A 24,557-nucleotide genomic window follows, 5' to 3' on the forward strand; every position below is an offset into this window, starting at 1 on the left:
GTGTCTTTATTTACTGTACTTAATTTGTCCTGATCTGTCTCTGATCACAGATGGCTGGAAAGCTACAGAATTTCGAAAACTGCAGTCTGGACACATGCATAGATTTATTTACATTTTTTCTGTGAGAGGGGGGCTTGTGGGCGGGGGGGGGGGGGGGGGGGGGGGGCATAAAAACACTGGGTCTCTTTGTCAATTCAACCGTCTGTTCACATGTCTTCTTTTGTTCAATGAATAATTGGTTAAAATTCCTCTATACGCTTAATGTGACTCAAGTACAGAGAGCCTGTTTGTACATTTCTGTTTTGACTTGAGTAAGAGTTTGATGACAAGTTACTCAGTAATGTTTGCTATTTCTTCATCTCCAAGCTGATATGGGGAAGGTCAAACCTGAAATTGTTTACTGACCACTGACCACAACCCGACTGACAGCATTAGAAATACTTAATTTTTTTTTCCTATCATGGTGCCACTGGGTATGTTGAAGTATATTGGATGGATTTTCCTGATTTGGTTGTGTGGAGAACATGGCTGTGTTTTAGCAAGGCGTAGCTGTCGTGCGCCCACTCTGAATGGGGGTTATGTTGTTCCTCAGCAAGACACATACTCGCATGGAACCGTTCTTTCCTATGCATGTGAAGCTGGACTCAAGCCGGCAGTGGAGGGCTGGTGGGCAACAACGACATGCCAGGATGGTAAATGGTCCACTCAACCACAATGTATTGGTAAGTGGCGGACTTGTGGAATACCAGGGATGGGAAAACGTTTGTGTTCAAGGGTCGCATTTGATTTTTTTCTATGAGACAGATGGGCCTAGTTATAAATTGGAAAAAAAAAAAGAAGTTAAAATGTGTATATAAAATGTAAAAAAAAAAATCCTTTATTGTGTTAATAAAATAATTCATGATCATTTATTATTTAGCGTATAATTAATTTAACAATTATAACAACACAGATATATACAAATAATAAAAATAGAAGTTTATTTTTAATTCACTCTCATTTTTAAATTTTACTATTTACATTGATGACAGTATACTGTATGTATTTTCTTATGTTACAGTTTTTATTTGATTATTTACAATAAATTGACCAACTATTTTGAGATACATAAATTAATAAAAACAATAATAAGTACATTTTATTTCACCACACTTTTACATGATTTTACATGATCAAACCTTTTTTAATATTACAGTTTTTTGTTTCTTTATTCTGACAAACAATTTTTTTTGTAAAAATAAAAAACAAAATTCTTGACAAAAATACAACTTTATTCTCATAGTATTACATTATTATTATTATTTTAAATATAGGAATTTGTTGTGCACATGTCACACAGGAAGGCCAGCAGAAAAGCAGATTATTCAGCATCTTATTTCTATTCATTTATTTTGGACAAATGTATGCTTCTCAAAACCTAAGGTCTAAAGTTTTTTGTTTGTTTGTTTGTTTTGTTTTTGTTTTGTTCCTCAGATGTCAACAATTGCATCCCACCTACTATCCCTCATGCAAAATTCACTTCAAGCTTGGTGGGTTGGTATGAAAACAGCTACGTGATCAGGATAAAATGTGATGCCGAATATGCATTCAAAGACTTGGATGCTACAGCGGAGTGTGTCAATGGAACATGGCTCTCTGTACCAAGCTGTGAGCGTAAGTCTATCCCATTCTTTAGGATCTTGTCATATTATTCATATTATATGGGTGAAACGGTAAAGGTACTTATAAAAAAATCTATCTACTTTAGCAATTTTTTTGTCGCATTGGTTTTATCTGGATGATGAAACAGCCACGCTTAAAAGCCCTATTTTCTAAAAGTTACTGATGATTTAAAATTACAGCCATTCATATAAAATGCAAGCCTTATTGACAGAGCTAATGGTCGTGGCCCACTAAAATACACTTGTATAACGGTAGAGACAAACAGCTTCATAACAATCACGTGAGATGCACAATTTACTGTTTCCCTTCAAACTCTGCGGACCCAAGCACATTAATTATCCTAACTACCCATTAAACCCATTACACTCTTTTGTCTTTATACAATCGTAATAATGGGAAGGACGTGCACTACTTCTGAGACTTTCACAAATTCATACATATTCACAGAGGTGGGTAGCGTAGCCAAATGTTGTACTCAAGTAAGAGTAGTGTTACCTTAGAATAATATGACTCAAGTAAAAGTAAAAAGTCGTCCTCCAAATATTTACTTGAGCAATAGTAAGAAAGTACTCAGTCAAAAACCTACTCAAGAGTAACTCATGAGTAACTTCTGATTTAAAAAAAAAAAAATAAAAAATAAAAACCAGAGCATGAACATCAAATAAAATAAAAAAATAATAATATATGGGAATCCACACACACCTGCCACCATTTCAATTTTAAAATGCCCAAAAACTAACAACACATGCATTGGGGCCTATGGAAACATTAGTTGCTTTATTTACTTAAATGACTTCATGAAGAAGCTGTTTGCTGTGTGTGTGTGTATGTGTGCGAGAGAGAGAGGGAGAGAGAGAGAGAGAGAGAGACAACTACAATTTACAGAAAATTGTTTTCTCAAGTTAGAAGTGGGCTGAAATGTCAAAGTTTGGGCAGTCACAATTTAAGCCTACGCTGCATGACAAAACTGTTGCTTTTCGGAGTCTGTAAAGTAAACACATGCACAGCTGTTTCCCCCCCGCCCTAAAATGAGTCACTTTAATTGGCCCACGAAAGGTTTGTGTGCAGACATGTGACTGCCTTGTGCAGTCTGATTGGTGAATTGGAGTTCAATGACACGAGTGATCCCGTTGGATTGGCCGCAAAGGTGCAATATGCGGTAGTCGATGCTGAAGTCTAAAAATAGATCGCGCGTGCGCTAATGGATAAATAAATGTAACAAGCGGCATGGCGATCATTGTAATGGAGTAAAAGTATTGATTCTTCTTCAAATAAATACTCAAGAAGTATGGTTCATTCAAAGTACTCTCACAAGTACAATGTCAGAAATAATACCATTTATTTTGTTGTCTGCTGTTATGTGAATCCAAAATGGCCCAATAATTCAAATACTTATATCAGTAAAATTGCTTTTTAAAAGGAAATTCAGTGGGCCATGTCTTTACCGTAATTGATCAAATGATATGAAAATGAACTATATACTGTGCATATCATTTATTGGGCTTGTTTTTACAGGAAGTAGCCAGGCATGTGAGGAGCCCCACAAAATTCCCCACGCTGTAATCATAAATCAGCACCCTCACCAGGATGTGTATGCTTCTGATACTGAAATACTGTACGAATGTCAAGATGGATATAATGTAGAGGGACAACTCAAAAAGTCCATCTTTTGCATTGGTGGAAACTGGTCAGCAGCCCCGGCCTGCAGTAAGTAGAATAAAGTATATTTGCTGTTTGTTTTCAGGCCAGTAATTGTACTTAACCACCATTCGCCTTTCATGCAACCAAGTAATAGCTTTGTGTTCACCTAAACAGGCATATATTTCACACTGGTAGGTAAATATTGAAGTAATTTGAGATGAGATCATTATTTCAGTAATATATACTTTTTGAGACATTGTTTGGTGCCGTGCCGTGACATCTTTTTAACGTAAAATAAGTGCCTTGGCTCAATAAAGGTTGGGAAATACTGGACTAGATGTACCATAAACTTCCATCTTTGCTCAAATTGAGATGTTTTTGTTTTTTCATTTCCCACAGTCAAACAAATAAAGCCAATTCTTGGTCGCTCCACAACATCTGCTGGCAGTGAGACAAGGCCTGAAAGTGGAGGTATAGACATGGACAAAATTGTTGGTACCCTTTGTTAAAGAGGGGGGGGGGAAACAATGGACAAAACACTGAGCGGCACGGTGAGCGACTGGTTAGAGCATCTGCCTCACAGTTCTGAGGACCAGGGTTCAATCCCTGGCCTCGCCTGTGTGGAGTTTGCATGTTCTCCCCCTGTGCCTGCGTGGGTTTTCTCCAGGCACTACGGTTTCCTCCCACATCCAAAAAACATGCATGGTAGGGAAATTGATGACTCTAAATTGCGCCCAGGTGCGTATGGTTGTTTGTTTGTATGTGCCCTGCGGTTACAAATCAATACTATTTGTCTATCTGAGGGTCATCTGTTATTTTTAAGCATTACTAACCAATTTAAAGTGTTGAAAATAGCTTGAGAACAAATCTATTAACTTTCTAGAACGCTTGAAGTGTCTGAGAAGTGTTGTAAAACGTAACCTCTTCCCTCACTCTACGGGAGATGTCCAGCATTATGTCACCTCAAGACAGTATGGATATTTTTTGTTGTTTTAAGACAATAATGAGTGCCAATTTTTTGGTTGGATACATTTGAGTATGCCTGTTTTGTTTAAAATGGATAGCTGTAATGCTTCAGTGCAGAAGGAAGTGGTCAGCCACGAAGACAAATTGCATTCAGATTAATTTCCGCCCATTACACTGCTTCGTCAGCTTATCATTTTATTGATTGCATCACTGACGGGTCTAAGACCTTTGAAAAAGGGTTTGGGAACATGATGTAACAAGTCGTTTTGCTTTTGTAAAGTATGCAAAACAAAGAAATCTGACAAAAAATGAAATGGGTCACTCATGGTGAATTTATTACATTTCGCAGGATCTTCAACCAGCACTGGTTCAACCGATCCACAAGTTACTACAGGTTGATATTTATTCATTCGATGATATTTTATCAGCTTAAGTGGTAAAATGTAAACATCTTGAGAGCATCTTTCTATTTTGCCACTTTAGTTGACCAATGTGGAACGACTCCCATTGTCCAGGGTGGTGAGATTGTGGGAAGGGATCTTATGTTTTTGAAATATCAATGTGGCAGTTTCTACAAACAAGTGGGTCCGGAGAAAGTGTTCTGCTACAGTAACGGCCAGTGGTCCACAATGCCCACCTGCAAAGGTAAAAAAACAAACCCACTGGGACAGCCAACTTTTATACAGGGGATGTGGGTAAACCTATTCGTTGCTTCTTGTGTACAGCTATCTACTGTTCTGTGGACACCGATCAATACCCCCAGTTAAAATATGATGGAGTTAAATATATAAACGATGGTGAGACGGTGACACTGGAATGTGAGAAACTGCACCACTGGCTGACAGATCATTATTCGGAGGGGCGGTGCAATAACGGAAGACTTACATTGGGGATATGTAAGTATCATTTTGAAATTATTTGCTGTAAATTCATTCACATGCCAGACTAGTAATCAAAAAAATGAATGAATGTACCAGACAAAAACTTCAGTTATTCATGTGCTATTATGATTGTTTCAGGTTGTAACTGGTGGGAAATGAAGTTTGTAAGTGAAGCTTTTTTTTTTTTGCATTTTGCTGTTAAGTTTTGCTCTTGTATATTCTACTGATTCAACCCTCTGCCTTTATCGTCAGAATTTGTGCTGAAACGTCAGGATTGAAGGTGCATCTTACAAGCCAGTCTAACACGGGGACAGTCTAAAACGCTTAACATCGCTTTATATTAGAAAACCACTATAATCGTCATTAAAATGTATGTGGATATCTCTACTGAGGCCCACTTCCACCGCTGCAAATATTAGAATGATTGCTCCAATATTTTGGATTTTATGGACATTAACCATTTTCCTCTCCATAAAAAAAGCTTAACGTTCTTTAAAGAGGATAACGCTTAATAGCCATATAAAATCTGTCATATTGGGGTGATTATTCTAATATTTTCAAAGTTGGCATAAGTAGAGATGTCTGCATAAATTTTGGTGACGATTATTTTCTGACATGAAGCAACGTTAAGTATGTTTACACTTACGTTAAGCGTTTCAGACAGTCTGTTTTATTGAGAGCTTTCTGAAAAACATGGTGTAATGTTTGATGGACTGCAGTGAATAAAAACGTGGTACATAAAGCAGTGATCGTTTTGTGGCGCTTTTGTGATTTGAGCAATCATCCAATGTCTATAATGCCGTAGGCTCCAATCTGAAGCACATATTAGACAATTATACAATTTTTCTAAAAACTGCGTGTGAATGCTGAAGAGCAGAGACTGAACTGAAATGTTCTGGAATTAACTGAATTGTTGAACTGTTAAATGTGAGACTTGAATCGGTCGAGAAATGTGGGAGGAGCCAAATATGTAAAATACTTCTTAACTTGGTAAGTTTATTGCTAAATGTGGGAGATTTACAATTGCTTCGTTTATGTCCTAAATGAGTTGAACACTTTGAAGTTGGGCGACATGATACAGAGGGTCAGAGTACGCAACCGGAAGGTTCGCTGGTTCGAATCCCCGCCCGAGAGCATGCTGTTGTTGTGTCCCTGGGCAAGACACTTAATCCACATTGCCCATGAATGAATGTGGTCGGAGGGGCCGTAGGCGCAGAATGGTAGCCACGCTTCTGTCCGATTGCCCCAGGGCATCTTTAGCTTACCGCCACCAGGGGGTGTGACTGACTTGTGAATGAATAATGTGTGAAATGTGTCTTTGAGTGCCTCGTAAACCGTTACATAAGTCCAACATATTATTATTATTACAAATGTTTTTTTTCTTGGGTTCAGAAATGTGGAAGGAGTAGAATGAAAAAAGTGGGAAGAATCATAATAAGAAAATATATTTTTGGAGTGCAGTGAATACATCAATCCCAGATATTACCACTTGTTTGTTCATTCAACACTAAGTATTAGAGAGCGTCACCATTGTTTCAGATTTTGAAGATGAACTCGTTCACTGTTCTAAACAAGTGAGACGAAAAGTGCATGAATTTTGCTAAGTATGGGCTAAATTCGAATAAGAGTAAGAATTATAAACATGTTATTCATAATAATTTATCTGCAAATACCGTGGCACATTAACTTACAAGTTTAATTATTTCTGTGACCAAGTTCGTAAGTTAATCTTATACTACATCAATTTTACCGATTGAAATAAATTGGGCCGGCATGGTGGATGACTGGTTAGCACATCTGCCTCACAGTTCTGGGGAACGGGGTTCAAATCCTGGCCCTGCCTATGTGCATGTTCTCCTCATGCCTGGGTGGGTTTTCTCCGGGCACTCCGGTTTCCTCCCACATCCCAAAAAGATGCGTGATAGGTTGATTGAAGACTCTAAATTGCCCGTAGTTGTGAATGTGAGTGCGTATGGTTGTTTGTTTCTATGTGCCCTGCGATTGGCTGGCGACCACCATGCAGTCATCCTAGAACACCTCGACAGTACATGGACCTACGCGAGGATCCTGTTCGTGGACTTCAGCTCAGCGTTCAACACCATCATCCCTGAACTCCTTTCATCCAAGCTTCTCCAGCTCAGCGTCTCACCTCAATTTTTTGAATCGAGTTCGTTGTCACATTTCTGTGGGGCCAATTATACATTACTCGTGCACTCACTGTAGTTATCTCGCCATGCTGCACTATTTGCATATACTGGCCACTCATGCCAGAGTAGCATCTGCTCCATTTGCACACTGATTGAGGAGTATCTGCAACATTTGCACAACCAACATTGTCCCAGATGATCGCACTACTCGTCACTTTAAACCGCATACACTCCTTGAAGTCTCGGCGCCCTTTGCACAATGTTCATTGCACCAGACTATTGCAATATTAGTCATTCGAACTGCTCTAAGTGCTAGAGGACTCTGCATCTTTTTGCACAATTGTCGAAAAAAAAAAAAAAAGTACTGGCATTACCAGATAACTAGCAAGCCTTTACACTGCTCAGTGACTGTTTTTTTGTCAATGTCTTTCTGTCTCCAAAGTGTTCTCTGTCAATTGACTGTCTGTTGTCGTACTAGAGCGGCTCCAACTACCGGAGACAAATTCCTTGTGTGTTTTGGACATACTTGGCAAATAAAGATGATTCTGATTCTGAATTGAAAACAAAAGTATACAAAGCCATTTCTGCTTCCAATTGATCAACTACAAGTGCCACTTTAATTTGTTGTTTCGACAACTTGGATAAGCGACAAGACTTTTGCCACGAACTGTACAAAAAAACAAAACAAAAAAAACAAGCGAGAGCTCGTAACTCAAACAACCTGTAGATTGGGGCATTAGTAAATAAAGTCAAATCTTCCAATGGCAAGCGACTGGACGAAGGAGCGGAATATTTGTGTGCTCGCCCCACTCACGTCGCGTCAAACGTTGATCTATGTTATGCATAAAACTGTAGAAAAAAATTGATTTCTTTTCCATTTTTCTTTTTCACTACTGAAATTATGAGTGATCATACGTAAAGATACTTCTGTTTCTTTTTAGTTTTGCAAAACTGTCCCTAATGTTTTACCGGTGACTTTGGTCTGAGTTTGAGATGTTCTCCACGGAGGAAGTAGAATCCAAACTGAGTAGCGTTCCCAGGTAGGCCTGCTCTCGGGTGTCTAACATCTGATCAGGCCTCACAGGGGGAATAATGTCGGCCGACTGGGGCGCGAGTGTGTACTTCTCTAAAAAGGCCAGCTCTGAGCTCTGGTAACCAGAACTGGGCTGCTGTTCTTCAGTTCGCATGCTCACATGAGCGTCCAGTTGGCTTTTCACAGGTCCACCAGCCATCTGGACAGGGTCTAAAGCGTCAGGCACACAGACGTTTGTAGGCGTTGACTTTGGTTCTGGACTAAAAGCATCCGAGCCCATCTTGTCCTGGCCCAGGTTTCCGAAGGTTTGGTCAAGAAAGCGGGTGCTGTGCACGTGGTCCACGTGATACTTGAGCTTGTCTTTTCTCTTGAAGGTAGCGTTGCACTGTTGACAGTTGAAAGGACGGACGTCCGAGTGGATCACCATGTGCTTAGTCAAGGTCTTCTTGATGCGAAACGTCTGGTGGCACTCCGGACAACTGAAGGGTTTCTCACCTTTCACAGGAAAATCAGACAAATTACAAAAATGGAAAAAAAAAACTGTACAGAGAACTTCCACTATTTAGAGGCGATAGGGACAAAATCTGCAAATAATTGACACCACCCCTAACAGTGGTTTGTAATTGCGAGTAAATGCCACAAGATGGCGGCAAAACACTTAAAACAGAGATGATGAGAAAGCATCGACACCATGCATCTAGCATGAACAAAATTATGAACCCATGTTACATAAACAACTCTATTCAGGACGTCAATTATTCACCAAACAAACCCGCGTCATAGATCATTTTACACTTGAGACTAAGTGAGTCCCAGGATGCACATGTCTGGAAACAATGAGTCCCTGCAACTTATTATCACAGAGTACAGATACAGTAATCCTCCGCTATATGACGGTTGTTGCTTCGCAGTCCCGCTATAGTGCAGCTTTTTATTTGTACAATTGAATAAATCTGCAAAAATTTCAATAATTGTTTTTTTCTGTCAATTTGGGGTGCTATTTGTAAAATAATGATGAAAAAAAAAAAAAAGAACTTAAATGATTTTAGCAAATGGCTGCAATATAACAAAGAGTGAAAAGATTTAAGGGGGTCTGAATACTTTCCGTACCCACTGTATATCAGACTCACGCTCTGTTTGCAAATATTGCACTTAAACAAACATTTGGCACACAGGCATAGTCACTAAAGAGGCCGAATAAATGTCTGAGAGCCTGCCAAATTTGAACGAATTAAAAAAAATAAAAATTTTAAATAAACACGTATGTACTCAAAAGCATTTGGGCTTTGCCATTGTTTTTAAATCAGATTCCATACATTTTAATAACACTGTGATTTTATTGTCTTTATTTTTATTTATTGTATGAATGTTGTCGTGTTATGTACTGCATAATTTCTTCTGCCTGTATAACTTCTGCTGCCTCTTGGCTTTTAAAAAGAGATTTTTTTAAATGTATTGAGTCCAGAAAAAACTCCCGTGTCCACTGTGTGGAACGATTACCCGTCCCACTCTGCCTCTGATTGGCTCACACCTGAGACAGGATTCGTACTTTTGATTTGCTGTGTGTGAAAGCTCTTCACCAAAACACACACACACTCGGCGGGTGTGTGTGTGCGTCTCAGACAAGGGATGCACATCAAACGAGATCCCTGGATTGGGAGAGAAGCCAAAAAGTTTTACTTTACGTTTCACTTCGATTCAAATGCTGATGAATAAACACAATCAATGAATTAAACCTAATGATAATACGAACAGGAATCCACAAGATGGCACCAAAGTAATACTTATATTGCTTTGTCTCAAGCACAAAAACAGTAAATGGGTTCATCAGCGGGAGGCACGGTGAGCAACTGGTTAGCACATCTGCCTCACAGTTCTGAGAACCCGGGTTCAAATCTGGCCTCGCCTGTGTGGAGTTTGCATGTTCTCCCGGGTACTCCAGTTTCATCCCACATTCCAAAAACATGGATGGTTGGTTGATTGAAGACTCTGAATTGGTAGAGTGAGTGTGAGTGCAGATGGTTGTTTGTCTATATGTGCCCTGCGATTGGCTGGCAAACAGTTCAGGGTGCCTCTCGCCCCGGACTCAGCTGTGATAGGCGCCCAGAACACCTGTGACCCATGTGAGGATAAGAGGTTCAGAAAATGGATGGATGGATTGACGGATTCATCAGCAACTAATGGAGGAATAGGTTAAATAAATCAATCTGCGAATGCTGAAGTGTGTATGCACGGGGGTTCACTGTGGTTAAGAACCTGGCAGTATACGTCGCTCACATTGTTAAACAAAACTTAATTTCTAGTGAATAAATAATTTTCAGACCAATTGACTGAAATTACATAAATTCTGTGGCACAGCTGTTGGGACTCACTGCACTTGTACTCACTAATCCATTTTTTGATTAAACCAATTACCTGAGTGGGTCCTGAAGTGCATTTCCAGACTGGACTTTCCCTTAAATTCTTTCTTGCAAACCTCACATTGATGCGTGGCTGTTTTATACCTGCAAGAATATGGAGAGAAACCATTTTTTTTTTTTTTTTTTTTTTTTTTTTAAAAAGACAATGAATGTCAACTAAGCAAACACTATATGTTGACAACATACTTCTGCCAGACTTTTTCTCCCAAATGAACAGTTCTGTAGTGGACAGCTAAGTGATCCTGGCGTCGGAAACACTTCCCGCATTCTTCACACTGATGTGCTTTTTCACCTGAAATAAAGCAGGTATGGTAGCAATACTTATAAACAGTGGTACCTTGAGATACGAATGACGCAAATGAGTTTTTCAAGATATGAGTTGTCGTTTGAACAATTTTCTTTTTGTGCTTTGACTTGCACGCACAGACTTGAGATATGAGCGCTGTAAGGTGGCAGTTAGGGCTCAGACACACACTTTAAATCCCGACTCACTATTTGTTTTGAAGTGAATAAATGACATCCAAATCGGAATTGAATTGCTACTCCTTGTACTATTAAAAATATCAACATGTCATCGCAAATAATACAAAGATTTGGTTTATTTCTTTACTGGAAAACAATGTTTGTTTAGTACGACTTTTCACCGCAAGATGGCAATGCCGATTTTGTCGAAACTGAATCTAAAAAGGGGGGTGATTTGTTTTTGTGTCTGTGTGCAGCAACTGATTCACTTGCATAGGCCGAAATATTTTAAACAACAGACTGGCTAATCAATAAAGAATAGCTAATTACAGACTTTCCATGCTGTTTTTGACTTGTCAATTTCGTTAGTTTTCCCTTTACAGCAAAAGTGTTTCCACACATTGGATGATGCTTTCCCCCCAAAATCCACCAACGTTTGCATTGAGGTAGAAGCAGACGCTATGATCACCTGCAAAATAGATAGAATAGGTCCCAATAGAGAAGACAGGTCGCCCCTACAGAAGCGTAGAAACTATGCGCAATAAACCATAATGGCGTTGTCCATAGACACAGCGACAGGGCAAACATTGTGCCATATTTTGTATTTTTTTAAGTAAATGAAGCATGACAACAATTTCAGCTCTTGTCAGAACAAAGAACGCAGTGTGTTATTCTTTGATTCATTGTGATTTGGATCCAAAAATTCAGATTTCGGCGGACTTAAAGGTCAATTCGAGCCACCGCCAATTCCTGAGGAGTCCTAGTGGCAATGAAGTCATCTCACTTCACAACAAGCAGCAGTTTGGCAGATAGTGAACAATTCAAGCTGTTTATTGCCACGCCCAGCTGAAGTCAACTGTCAAAATAAACATTAACCAAATTAAACAAAAGTGAAAAATTACTAATAGTACTGCATCTTACTGAGTCAGTTGTGAAACTAGTCTTTGCATGTGCCTCCTTGTCTCTATTATACTGCCCTCAGGTGACATAGAATCACACACCGGAAAGAGCAGCACAATGTCCACTGAATTAAAGCAAAATGTGGCTGTTTAATTCATTACATTGTATTTAATTATGTAATTACAGCATATTTTTAAGTACAATATTATAGAATGTAGTCTTATGAGGGGCACAAGCCAGTGCAAACTGTAGGCTGCTCCCAAGCCCAGATAGATGCAGAGGGTTGCGTCAGGAAGGGCATCCGGCTTAACAACGTCCGGATTAACAACGTCCGCCACCGGCGGCGTCAACCCGCGGGGCGCCGGTGGAAATTCAGCTAGTGTGGGTCGAAATCGAAGAAGAAGAGATGGAAAGCGGGTTTTTTGGCAGAAAGAGAAGAGGAAAGCACAGAGTCTAGAACTGAATGTGGGGACTTTGATTTTTGGGACTATGACAGGAAAATCTCGGGAGTTGGTTGACATGATGATTAGGAGAAAGGTTGATATATTGTGTGTCCAGGAGACCAGGTGGAAAGGCAGTAAGGCTAGAAGTTTAGGGGCAGGGTTCAAATTATTTGACCATGGTGTAGATGGGAAGAGAAATGGAGTCGGGGTTATTTTAAAAGAAGAGTTGGCTAAGAATGTCTTGGAGGTGAAAAGAGTATCAGATCGAGTGCAGATTGTAATGGACATGTTGGTGAAGGAAATAGGGGTGATGAAGAAGTGATGGGTAAGTACGGCATCCAGGAAAGGAACTTGGAGGGACAGATGGTGGTAGACTTTGCACAACGGATGCAAATGGCTGTAGTGAACACTTTTTTCCAGAAGAGGCAGGAACATAGGGTGACCTACAAGAGCGGAGGTAGAAGCACGCAGGTGGATTACATCTTGTGCAGACGATGCAATCTGAAGGAGGTTACCGACTGTAAAGTAGTGGTAGGGGTGAGTGTGGCTAGACAGCATAGGAAGGAAGATTAGGAAGACAAAGGCAGACCAGAGAACCATGTGGTGGAAGCTGAGACAGGACGAGTGTTGTGCAGCTTTTTGGGAAGAGGTGAGACAGGCCCTTGGTGGACACAAGGAGCTTCCAAAAGACTGGACCATTGCAGCCAGGGTGATCAGAGAGTCAGGCAGGAGAGTACTTGGTGTATCTTCTGGCAGGAAAGGAGAGAAGGAGACTTGGTGGTGGAACCTCACAGTAGAGCAAATCATACAAGGAAAACGGTTAGCTAAGAAGAAGTGGGACACTGAGAGGACCAATGAGAGGCGAAAGGAATACATTGAGATGCGACATAGGGCAAAGGTAGAGGTGGCAAAGGCCGAACAAGAGGCATATGATGACATGTATGCCAGGTTGGACACTAAAGAAGGAGAAAAGGATCTATACAGGCTGGCCAAGACAGAGGGATAGAGATGGGGAGGATGTGCAGCAGGTTAGGGTGATTAAGGATAGAGATGGAAACATGTTGACTGGTGCCAGTAGTGTGCTAGATAGATCCAAAGAATACTTCGAGGAGTTGATGAATGAGGAAGATGAGAGAGAAGGGAGCGTATAAGTGGTTGATCGGGAAGTGGCAATGATTGGTAAGGGTGAAGTGAGAAAGGCATTAAAGAGGATGAAAAATGGAAAGGAAGTTCGTCCTGATGACATTCCTGTGGAGGTATGGAAGCATCTAGGAGAGGTGGCTGTGGAGATTTTGACCAGCTTGTTCAATAGAATTCTAGCGCGTGAAAGATGCCTGAGGAATGGAGGAAAAGTGTGGTGGTGCCCTTTTTTTAAGAACAAGGGTGATGTGCAGAGCTGTGGGAACTATAGAGGAATAAAGTTGATGAGCCACACAGTGAAGTTATGGGAAAGAGTAGTGGAGGCTAGACTCAGGACAGAAGTGAGTATTTGGGAGCAACAGTATGGTTTCATGCCTAGAAAGAGTACCACAGATGCATTATTTGGCTTGAGGATGTTGATGGAGAAGTACAGAGAGGAAGGAGCTACATTGTGTCTTTGTAGATCTAGAGAAAGCCTATGACAGAGTACACAGAGAGGAACTGTGGTACTGCATGCGGAAGTCTGGAGTGGCAGAGAAGTATGTTAGAGTAATACAGGACATGTACGAGGGCAGCAGAACAGCGGTGAGGTGTGCTGTAGGTGTGACAGACGAATTTAAGGTGGAGGTGGGACTGCATCAGGGATCAGCCCTGAGCCCCTTACTGTTTGCAGTGGTGATGGATAGGCTGACAGATGAGGTTATACTGGAATCCCCGTGGACCATGATGTTTGCAGATGACATTGTGATCTGCAGTGAAAGCAGGGAGCAGGTGGAAAGATGGAGGCATGCACTGGAAAGCAGAGGAATGAAGATCAGTCGAAGTAAAACAGAATATATCTGCTTGAATGAGAGGGGTGGTGGGGGAAGAGTGAGGCTACAGGGAGAAGAGATAGCAAGGATGGAGGACTTGAAATACTTGGGGTCAACCGTCCAGAGCAATGGTGAGTGTGGTCAGGAAGTGAAGAAACGGGTCCAAGCAGGTTGGAACGGGTGGAGGAAGGTGTCAGGTGTGCTATGTGACAGAAGAGTCTCTGCTAGGATGAAGGGTTTATAAAACAGTGGTGAGGCCAGCCATGATGTACGGATTAGAGACAATGGCACTGAAGAGACAACAGGAAGCAGAGCTGGAGGTGGCGGAAATGAAGATGTTGAGGTTCGATCTCGAAGTGACCAGGTTGGATAAAATTCGAAATGAGCTCATCAGAGAGACAGCCAAGGTTCGATGTTTTGGAGACAAAGTTAGAGAGAGCAGACTTCGATGGTTTGGACACGTCCAGAGGAGAAATAGTGAGTATATTGGTAGAAGGATGATGAGGATGGAGCTGCCAGGCAAGAAAGCTAGAGGAAGACCAAAGAGAAGGTTGATGGATGTCGTGAGGGAAGACATGAGGGCAGTTGGTGTTCTAGAGGAGGATGCAGGAGATAGGCTTACAAGGAAAAGGATGACACGCTGTGGCGACCCCTAAAGGGACAAGCCGAAAGGAAAAGAAGTTTATAGAGTGCTATTTTTCTCATGATAAAAAAAACTGGGGAGTAGGGGGGGGGGTGGCTGGACGGATCAACGGGCATTTCCATTCAGTTTATATATACACGAGTGTTTTGAGTTACAAGCATGGACATGGAATGAATTAAACTTGTATCTCAAGGCAGCATTGTAAAATATTCCTCATTTGATTTCTTGTTTTCCCCTTGTTTTTGAGCCCAGTGGAAGTGATAAATTCTTCCACTGCAATGTTATGAGGATCATTATTAACTAATGAACTAAATTCATTATTAATTATTATTACTGGGGGTGAAAGAGAATTGTACCAGAGTGGGTTTGCTGATGTTTGGCCAGGTGATCGTGGCGTAAGAAGGTCTTCCCACATTCGTTGCACTCGTAGCGCCTGTCATTACGGTGCATTCTCATGTGGAGCCTGTCAAAAAGGCAAAATTGCAAGGAAATTCACATTTTAAAAATGAACAAAAATCTCCTTTGACCCACCTGTATGAGCTCTTATGGCGGAAACTTTGCCCACAGAGACCACAGAGGTGAGGCTTCTCGCCACTGTGGATCCGCATGTGCTCCCGCAACGTTGTTCTACCAGGGGGCAATAAAAGATTGCTTTCAAGTCAGCAATCAAAAGAAATGACAAATGTACCAGTGTGGGGAAGATTCTTTCCCACCTTTCCCTCACTGATTTGCCACAGACAAAGCATGTCCACTTTCTTTTCCCTCCGTGTGTGCATTCGATGTGCTTCCTCCTGTTGCCACTGTCGTTAAAATTTCGGCCGCAGATCTCACAAGGAAAAGGTCCTGAAAATGAGAAAGCATTTAGACGCCAGGGGTGGGCAAACCTTTGTACTTAAAGGGTCACATTTGATTTTTAAAACAGATGCCATGTTGGTGTGGGTGGAAAAAAAAGTTAAAATGTGGATATAAAATAGTATTTATTTCAATAATAAAATATTAATCCTAATGCGAAACTGTATTATTTCTAATTGATTAACACATTATTTAATACAATATTAATTTTAAATGTATATGTAATTGTTTTTGTCATTTAAAAAATAAATTCATTCTCATTTGTTACTGCTTTTCATAATTATTTTTTAATTAACCAATTATTTAATACGTTTTATGAACACTTCAGTATATATAAAGTTGTTTTGTTTTTTTAAACACATTTGCCAGTTTTTTTCCCCAGACATATTGCTCCTATTATTTGTAGATGAGGTAAAATAAAACAAAAGTATTTAATTAATAAAAAAATAATTAATGCTGAATTGACATTCGCATAAATAAATAATTTACTATTTGATGTCAAATTGTTTCTTTTAATAATACAATAATTCATGCTCATTGTTATTTCATAATTATATTTTAATAAATTAACACATTTAATAAAATGTTTGAAAAAGATATACTGAATGTAAAATTGTTAATTTTACTCATATTTTCTTATTACCATATTTGAATTTTAAAACGGTAGGGTCATTCACAGATGAGGTAAATAAAAGTATTTTAATAATACAACAATTCCTGCTAATTTTTAAACACTACTATTTAGCATTAAATAAACATTTGATACAATATTTTCTAAATATTCATGCTCATCCATTGTTTTATTATTTATCTTATATTTTTAATTACGCATTTACAATTTTATTAAATATCTTAAAATAATAATCCATGCACATTTTAGTTTTTATTGATTATCATGAATGCAGTTATTTTAAAAATAAAATAATTCATCTTCATGTAGTTTTTTTATTAGATATTAATTTTAATTATCCAATTATCTATCCATCCATCCATTTTCTGAGCCGCTTATCCTCACTAGGGTCGCGGGCGTGTTGGAGCCTATCCCAGCTGTCATCGGGCAGGAGGCGGGGTACACCCCGAACTGGTTGCCAGCCAATCGCAGGGCACATACAAACAGACAACCATTCGCACTCACAGTCATGCCTACGGGAAATTTAGAGTCTCCAATTAATGCATGTTTTTGGGATGTGGGAGGAAACCGGAGTGCCCGGAGAAAACCCACGCAGGCACGGGGAGAACATGCAAACTCCACACAGTCGGGGCCGGGGATTGAACCCGGGTCCTCAGAACTGTGAGGCTGAGGCTCTAACCAGTCCACCACCGTGCCGCCTCAATTATCTAATAAAATATTTTTAAATGGACCTCACTTTTTTCCCCTCCAGATAAAACAGTGGTTTATTGAAGTGGTTATTTTTACACATATGACAGGTAAGAGTGTTAAAATGTTACTTAAAATTAACTGTACAGTCAACAAAGGATTTACGATACCGAAACTTCATTTCATTTCCAACAATTAAACTAATAATCCGCTTTAAAGGTTCCATGGTATTCACAATATTTACCATACAAGTTAAACTCTAATGAAGGCTTTAAATCAGTCAGAATGAACAAGTGATTAAAAGGAGTAATCCTCATACTGCTCACCAAGGTGGTACTTTTCTTGGTGCTTGAGCCTAGCAAACCTGGACCTGAAGTATTCATCGCAAAAAGCACATTTGAATGGCCGGTCTTGGGTGTGTAGGATCATATGCTCCTGCAAGTGAGGCCTGCGTGTGAAAGACTTCGGACAAATCTGGTTCAGGAAGAAAAGAGAGAAGGCGTCAAGTTCTGGTCTCATCAAATGTTTTCTTATTGCTAGATAGTGTTACAGTGCAATGAAAGAGTATTTTCTCCCTTCTCCAATTATTTTTTTGCATAATTTCCCCACTTTAATGTTTAAGATCATTAAACAAATGTAAATATCAGACAAAGATAACCGAAGGAAACATAAAATTAAGTTTTTAAATGATTGGATTTATTAAGGGAAAAAAAACTACCAAGGCCTACAAAGATTACCCCAAGACAACAGCAATGACTCATCCAGGAGGCCACAAAGTAACTCAGGACAACTTCTAAAGAACTGCAGGCCTCCCTTGCCTAAGTTAAGGTCAGTGTTCATGACTCAACAATAAAAAAAAAAAAAAGAGACTGGGGCAAAAATGGCACCCAAGGCAGAGTTCCAGTGTAAACCACTGCCGACCAAAAAAAAAAAAAAAAAAAAAAAAAAAAAAAAAAAAAAAATGGCTCGTCCTAGTTTTGCAACAAAACAAAACATTTGAATGATTCCAAAGACTTTTGCGAGAATTTTCTATGGATAGACGAGACAAAAGTAAGAACTTTTTTGAAGTTGTGTGTATCGTTACATCTGCAGTAAATTTAACACAGCATTTCAAAAAAATAACTTCACATCAACAGTCAACTTGGTGGTGGTAGTGCGATGGTCTAGGGCTGCTCCTGGAGAACTTGCTGTGATTGATACAGCCATGAATTCTGCTCTTTACCAGAAAATCCTGAAGGAGAATGTTTGGCCATCAGTTTGTGACCTCAGGCTGAACCGCTCTTGGGTTTTGCAGGAGGACAAAGATCCAAAACACACCAGTAAGTCAACTTCTGAATGGCTTGAAAAAAATATTTTGGAGTGACCTAGTCAAAGTCCGATTGAAATGCTGTGACATGACCTCGTTCGTGCTTGAAATCCCCCGATTGTGGGCCAAAATATCTCCACAGAGATGTGAAAGACTCATTGCCGTTATAGAAAACCCTCGATTTACCAAACCAGTTATTACGTTTGGGGAGCAATTACTTTTTCACACAAGGGCAGGTATCTTTGAGTTGTTCTTTTCCATTTCCAAACTGCATTTTTGTTTACTTGGGTTACCCTTGTCTGATATTATATTTGTTTGATGATTTTAAACATTAAAGTGGGGAAACTATGCACGAAAATAAGAATTTGAGAAAGGGCAAATGCTTTTTTATGGCACCGTATATGATCAAGTTCGGGTCTTTAGTTGTGATTAATTTAAAAAATAAAAAAAAGGTGATCAGCCCTCACAGGACAGTTCCAGCCTTCACTCTTCTTCTTCTTCCTCTTACTGAGAAAGTCTTGAAGGTGTTCTGGGTGGAACCTGGCAGGACAGAGGAGAACAACACATCAACCAGCAAGTTATTTAGGTAAGAATGCTTTTGCTAACACTCCTGATAAGTCTCATGTGAAGGTGGGTTGTCTGCGTTGAATAATTTAACGACCGAATACAATCGTTTATGTAACATGGGTTAACGATCGTGTACATGGTAGATCCATTGTGTTGGTGCTTTATGACCTCCTTTTTAAGTTCTTTATAGTTTTTACAGTTGTTTTTGCTATTCACAGCAGGGCTTGGTCTCTTTCCCTGGCAGAGGATTACTGTGGACAGTTTGTAAATCAAGCCCCAAAATGTTTTGAAATGCTTTTGAATGCGTTTTATAGTGGAGGAAACCTGGTCTCACCTCCTGACATGCTTTGCCAGGGTTTTCGTGCTAGCGTGAAGTTTATTACAAAAGGGACACTTGTGCTCTTTCATCTGGAAGGGAGTGTTGCCAGTGTGCTTCTTCTTGTGAACCGTCAAGTTGGACTTGGTGGAGTAGCGCTGCAGACAGACTTCACACTGGAAGGGTTTCTCTTTTGTGTGCACTCTGGTGTGACTCTCGTACTTCCCTGGTAGACAGGATTCAACAATTAGAGGAGTAATACAACATGAAGTTCTAAATACACTCGTTAAGGCATAACTAGTTAGCTAATTGCACGCTGTAATGGTAGTAATTATATACAGTGGGTACGGAAAGTATTCAGACACCCTTAAATTTTTCACTCTTTGTTATATTACAGCCATTTGCTAAAACAATTTAAGTTCTTTTTTCCCTCTTCATTAATGTACATACAACACCCCATATTGACAGAAAAAAACAGAATTGTTGACATTTTTGAAGATTTATTAAAAAAAGAAAAAACTAACTATCACAGAGCCATAAGTATTCAGATCCTTTTATCAGTATTGAGTAGAAGCACCCTTTTGAGCTAATAAAGCCATGAGTCTTTTTGGAATGATGCAACAAGTTTTTCACACCTAGATTTGGGGATCCTCTGCCATTCCTCCTTGCAGATCCTCTCCAGTTCTGTCAGGTTGGATGGTGAACTTTGGTGGACAGCCATTTTCAGGTCTCTCTAGAGATGCTCAATTGGGTTGAAGTCAGGGCTCTGGCTGGGCCATTCAAGAACAGTCAATGAGTTGCTCTGAAGTGACTCTGTTATTTTAGCTGTGTGCTTCAGGTCATTGTCTTGTTGGACGGTGAACCAGTCTGAGGTCCTGAGCACCCTGGAGAAGGTTTTCGTCCAGGATATCCCTGTAGTTGGCTGTATTCATCTTTCCTTCGATTGCAACAAGTTGTCTTGTCACTGCAGCTGAAAAACTCCCCCATAGCATGATGCTGCCACCACCATGCTTCACTGTTGGGACTGCATTGGACAGGTGATGAGCAGTGCCTGATTTTCTCCACACATACCGCTTAGAATTAAGGCCAAAAAAATTCTATCTTGGTCTTATCAGACCAGAGAATCTTATTTCTCACCATCTTGGAGGCCTTCAGGTGTTTTTTAGCAAACTCCATGCAGGCTTCCATGTGTCTTGCACTGAGGTGAGGCTTCCGTCGGGCCACTCTGCCATAAAGCCACGACTGGTGGAGGGCTGCAGTGATGGTTGACTTTCTAGAACTTTCTCCCATCTCCCGACTGCATCTCTGGAGCTCAGCCACAGTGATCTTTGGGTTCTTCTTTTCCTCTCTCACCAAGGTTCTTCTCCCCCGATTACTCAGTTTGGCCGGACGGCCAGCTCTAGGACAGGTTCTGATCGTCCCAAACGTCTTCCATTTCAGGATTATGGAGGCCATAGTGCTCTTGGGAACCTTAAGTGCAGCAGAATATTTTTTATAACCTTGGCCAGATCTGGGCCGTGCCACAATTCTGCCTCTGAGCTCTTCAGGCATTCCTTTGACTTCATGATTCTCATTTGCTCTGACATGCACTATGAGCTGTAAGGTCTTACATAGACAGGGGTGTGGCTTTCCTAATCATGTTCAGTCAGTATAATCAAACACAGCTGTAGAACCATCTCAAGGATGATCAGAAGAAATGGACAGCACTTGAGTTAAATATGAGTGTTACAGCAAAGGGTCTGAATACTTGTGTGATATTTCAGTTTTTCTTTTTTAATAAATCTGCAAAAATATCAACAATTCAGTTTTTTCTGTCAATATGGGGTGGTGTGTGTACATTAATGAGGGAAAAAAATTACTTAAATGATTTTAGCAAATGGCTGCAATATAAGAAAGTTTTAGCCACGCAAACAGAAAACCAAACAGTGGAAAAACAGTTTAACCATCCACATTTCAGTACTAAATGGTTCTCAGTTTTTGCACGTCTTCAGCAATTATCTTCAGAAATGTATAATGTATTTAGAAACAAATCTCTGAATTACTTTTTCAGGGTACAATAAGTACATGGTGCAACCACTTTTGCTGCCTCTGGTGTTTGAGCTACAAAAACTTGATTGTTCGCACCTGCTCGATCGAAGGTCTTGTCACATTTGGGGCACTTGAGAATCTTCTTTCTGGAAATGTGGATGATGACAGGAGCCAGACCTTCGGGGTACACAGGACCTGTGGCTGGTGCTTTGCCACCATCCTCAATCAGGCCACCTTCATCCTCCTCACCCAGAAAATCTTCCACCTGTGATGATCTTGTTTCATCCATTACCAGTTTGTTTCCAGAGACTTCAACTTCATCCGGTCTTTCCTCAAACTCCTCCCTTGATTGAGTTATTGGTGTTTCGTCCGTGTTGTGCACGCACTCCAAATCATCTTTCTTATACTTGGTCGGAGGTTTCCTCCTTCGGGCTGATCTCCGCATGGTAGCCGCCTTCTCGCCAGGAGTTTTCGCCTGAATATCATTCAGACTTTGGTCCTGTTGTGTGTTTTCTGTGCAAAACTGCTGATTATATGAGCCTTGAGTGGCTATTATGAGTAATTCAGTCTCATCCCCACTTACAGGGTTGTTGTTTGACCCTTCCTCACACAGCAGCTTTAACACATCCATCATGTCCAGGAAGCGGGCCGCTTCAGTCACAGCCTGCAGCTCTGTCTCTGCAATAACGCACTCTGATGTGTACAGCAAAGCGAGCAGGTGCTGAAAAACCGATTCCTCTACATGATCGAGAGTAACGTGGGTCATGGCGGGGTTCTTGGACAGCTCAGCGTGGAAGTAACTGCTCCCGTGAGCCAATATCACTTTATGGGCACCATACAGCTTCCCACCTACCGACACAGACACGTCGCAGAACCTCTGCCGCGTCCGATCCTCGTTTAAGAAGTTCAGTAGGTTACGACTGTGCTGTGCCATGGTCAAGTGCCGGATTTGTGGGGCTGCTTGGCGGCCGGTTGCAGAGCTGGTTGAGGTGTCCGGTGCTATTGTGTATTTTTTCATGGCTCTGCTTTGCCTGCTGTATTTGGCAGGCAAAGAATTGCTTGGTCTTCTCTTCATTGGAGTGTGTGAGGATACCATGAATTAATCCTGAAAACAAAGAGCAGAGTAAGTGAACACCTTAAACAAACAAAAAGGACAATTATATATTAAAAACACCTATGGTGCAGCGCAGTTCCACATCACTGTAAATGAAAACACAATGAACAAGCATCTTGTGAAATTAATACTTCTTCAACAGTGTCAATATAAACCAAGGCTTTATTACATTTGTAGAGGTGGATTTTTTTTTTTTAGCTGATATTGTGGCTATAAAAAGTCTACGCATCCTTGATCAAACACTAGGTTTTTGTGATATAAAAGAAATAAGACCAAGATAAATAATTTCTCATCTTTTTTTTAAGATATTACTGTGACCAACAACATGTACAATTCAATTTAAAAAAATATCTATTTTCAAGAGGGGAAGTAAAAATAAACAACTGAGATAATTTGGTTGCACAAGTGTGCAGAGTCTCTTATAAAAGAGGATGTGACTGTGTTTGCGATTAACCAATCATATTCAAACTCATGTTATATGGGGGTTAGCCTCAGATTAATCCCAAATACATTTCAGATGTTCTAGTAGGCTTTTCCTGACATCATTTTTTTTCTTTCAAGCAGAAGCCTCAAGGTTTTGTGCTAACATTTTGACTGCTATTTCAAACACATTTTCCAACATGTGTTTGGGAGACTTTTCATGGTCCGATGAAACCACGGTTGAACTTTTTGGCCATAATTCGAAAAGGTAATTTTGGCACAAACAACACTGCCCATCACCAAAAGAACCTACAGTGAAGCATGGTGGTGGCAGCATCATGCTATGCTGCTGTTTTTCTTCAGCTGGAACGGGACTTCAGACAAAGCAGAAGAAACTATGAACAGTTTGAAATAGCAGTCAGTGTTTACGCAAAACCTTCAGGCTTTTCGTACAGCGCAAAATAAAATGTCAGGAAAAGCCTACTAGACCATCTATTGGAGTTGACTTGGGGTTAATCGGATGCACTTTAAATAGTGGCAGGTGCATGCTGACTACTATTTAATATGACTTTTAATGTGATTGCTTAATTTTGAACAGCCACTACCCAAATATAAGATGGTAAGCACACCTTACTTCATTTCTTCAAAATATTTTTTTTCCCCCAATTGGGTTGAACCTGTTTATAGGTCAAATTAATTGTGCAAAAATATGATTTATCTTGGTCTGGATTTTCTTGTTGTTTGTTTGTTTACATGGCAAAAGCCTGCCATTTGAACAAGGGTGTGTCGACATTTGATACCGACTGCAAACACAACTCACGATACCGAACGTGGACGTAGAGAGGCGAGTACCTCTTAAATACCGGGTTTAGATTAAATATTGCACAGTGTACAAAATGTACATGAACAAATTGGACATGAATCTATCAACGTAATACTTAGGAAGTCAGGACAGTTGCTACGATTACTAGAAAAGATGTATGTCTCCGCTGCAGATGTCTGTCACTGGCTGTTAACTCAACATTCAAAAACCGTGTTGTTTATGAACTGAAGTTAGGTATATAGCTTAATTTATAGCCATTGTTGGTTAGACTACAGAAGTGTGGTTGTACATTCGCTCTCCACCTTGAGGACCCCTAACATGCTACCGGCTCTTAGGCACACAGGGCCCCCCTATGAGGAGATGTTGACAAACGACCTCAACGCTACTACAGAAATAAGCGCTTGGATCGGGATTTTTTTCGACAAACCCATACCTCAAACATGTGAGCCATATTAAAAACAGACGTGCAAAGTCCAGCAAAAAGCTTCTGTTGTGGAAAAATAAGCGCAGAAATAAAGAATTTTTTAAACGGCTATGAAACGCCCCTCGTTCATCGTGCCCATTTTACGGACATGGTAACAAACAGCTCGCCCATTGGTGAGTCATGAGTCAATGTCACTATACAATTATTAAATGTAAAGGCGTAAGTAGTTATAAATTGCA

At 40.2% G+C, this 24,557-nt stretch overlaps 2 protein-coding genes across 3 annotated transcripts; one reads left to right on the forward strand and one right to left on the reverse strand.

The window, feature by feature from the left end:
- The first annotated feature begins 312 nt into the window (after positions 1 to 312).
- On the forward strand, positions 313 to 5,888 carry LOC133411901 (complement factor H-like). 2 transcript variants are annotated; one of them, XM_061694698.1, is made up of 9 exons: positions 313 to 722; positions 1,474 to 1,653; positions 3,178 to 3,369; positions 3,703 to 3,774; positions 4,619 to 4,663; positions 4,753 to 4,914; positions 4,995 to 5,165; positions 5,289 to 5,314; positions 5,403 to 5,888. In XM_061694698.1, the coding sequence occupies exons 1-9, from the start codon at positions 461 to 463 to the stop codon at positions 5,412 to 5,414; spliced, it is 1,122 nt and encodes a 373-aa protein (XP_061550682.1). In that variant the 5' UTR covers positions 313 to 460; the 3' UTR covers positions 5,415 to 5,888. The 2 variants fall into 2 exon arrangements, with proteins under 2 accessions (XP_061550682.1, XP_061550681.1); XM_061694697.1 differs by having other exon boundaries at positions 5,289 to 5,888.
- On the reverse strand, positions 5,300 to 24,453 carry zbtb41 (zinc finger and BTB domain containing 41). The gene is made up of 11 exons (XM_061694696.1): positions 24,328 to 24,453; positions 21,634 to 22,642; positions 19,528 to 19,735; positions 19,094 to 19,166; positions 17,647 to 17,794; positions 15,864 to 15,993; positions 15,682 to 15,777; positions 15,507 to 15,613; positions 10,937 to 11,042; positions 10,746 to 10,834; positions 5,300 to 8,825 (listed from the first exon to the last, which is right to left on the reverse strand). Exons 2-11 carry the CDS (start codon positions 22,631 to 22,633, stop codon positions 8,263 to 8,265), a joined length of 2,520 nt encoding a protein of 839 aa, XP_061550680.1. The 5' UTR covers positions 22,634 to 22,642; positions 24,328 to 24,453; the 3' UTR covers positions 5,300 to 8,262.
- Positions 24,454 to 24,557: the final 104 nt, after the last annotated feature.

The sequence above is a fragment of the Phycodurus eques genome, chromosome 13 (genome assembly GCF_024500275.1).
Source record: "Phycodurus eques isolate BA_2022a chromosome 13, UOR_Pequ_1.1, whole genome shotgun sequence".
NCBI lineage: Eukaryota > Metazoa > Chordata > Actinopteri > Syngnathiformes > Syngnathidae > Phycodurus > Phycodurus eques.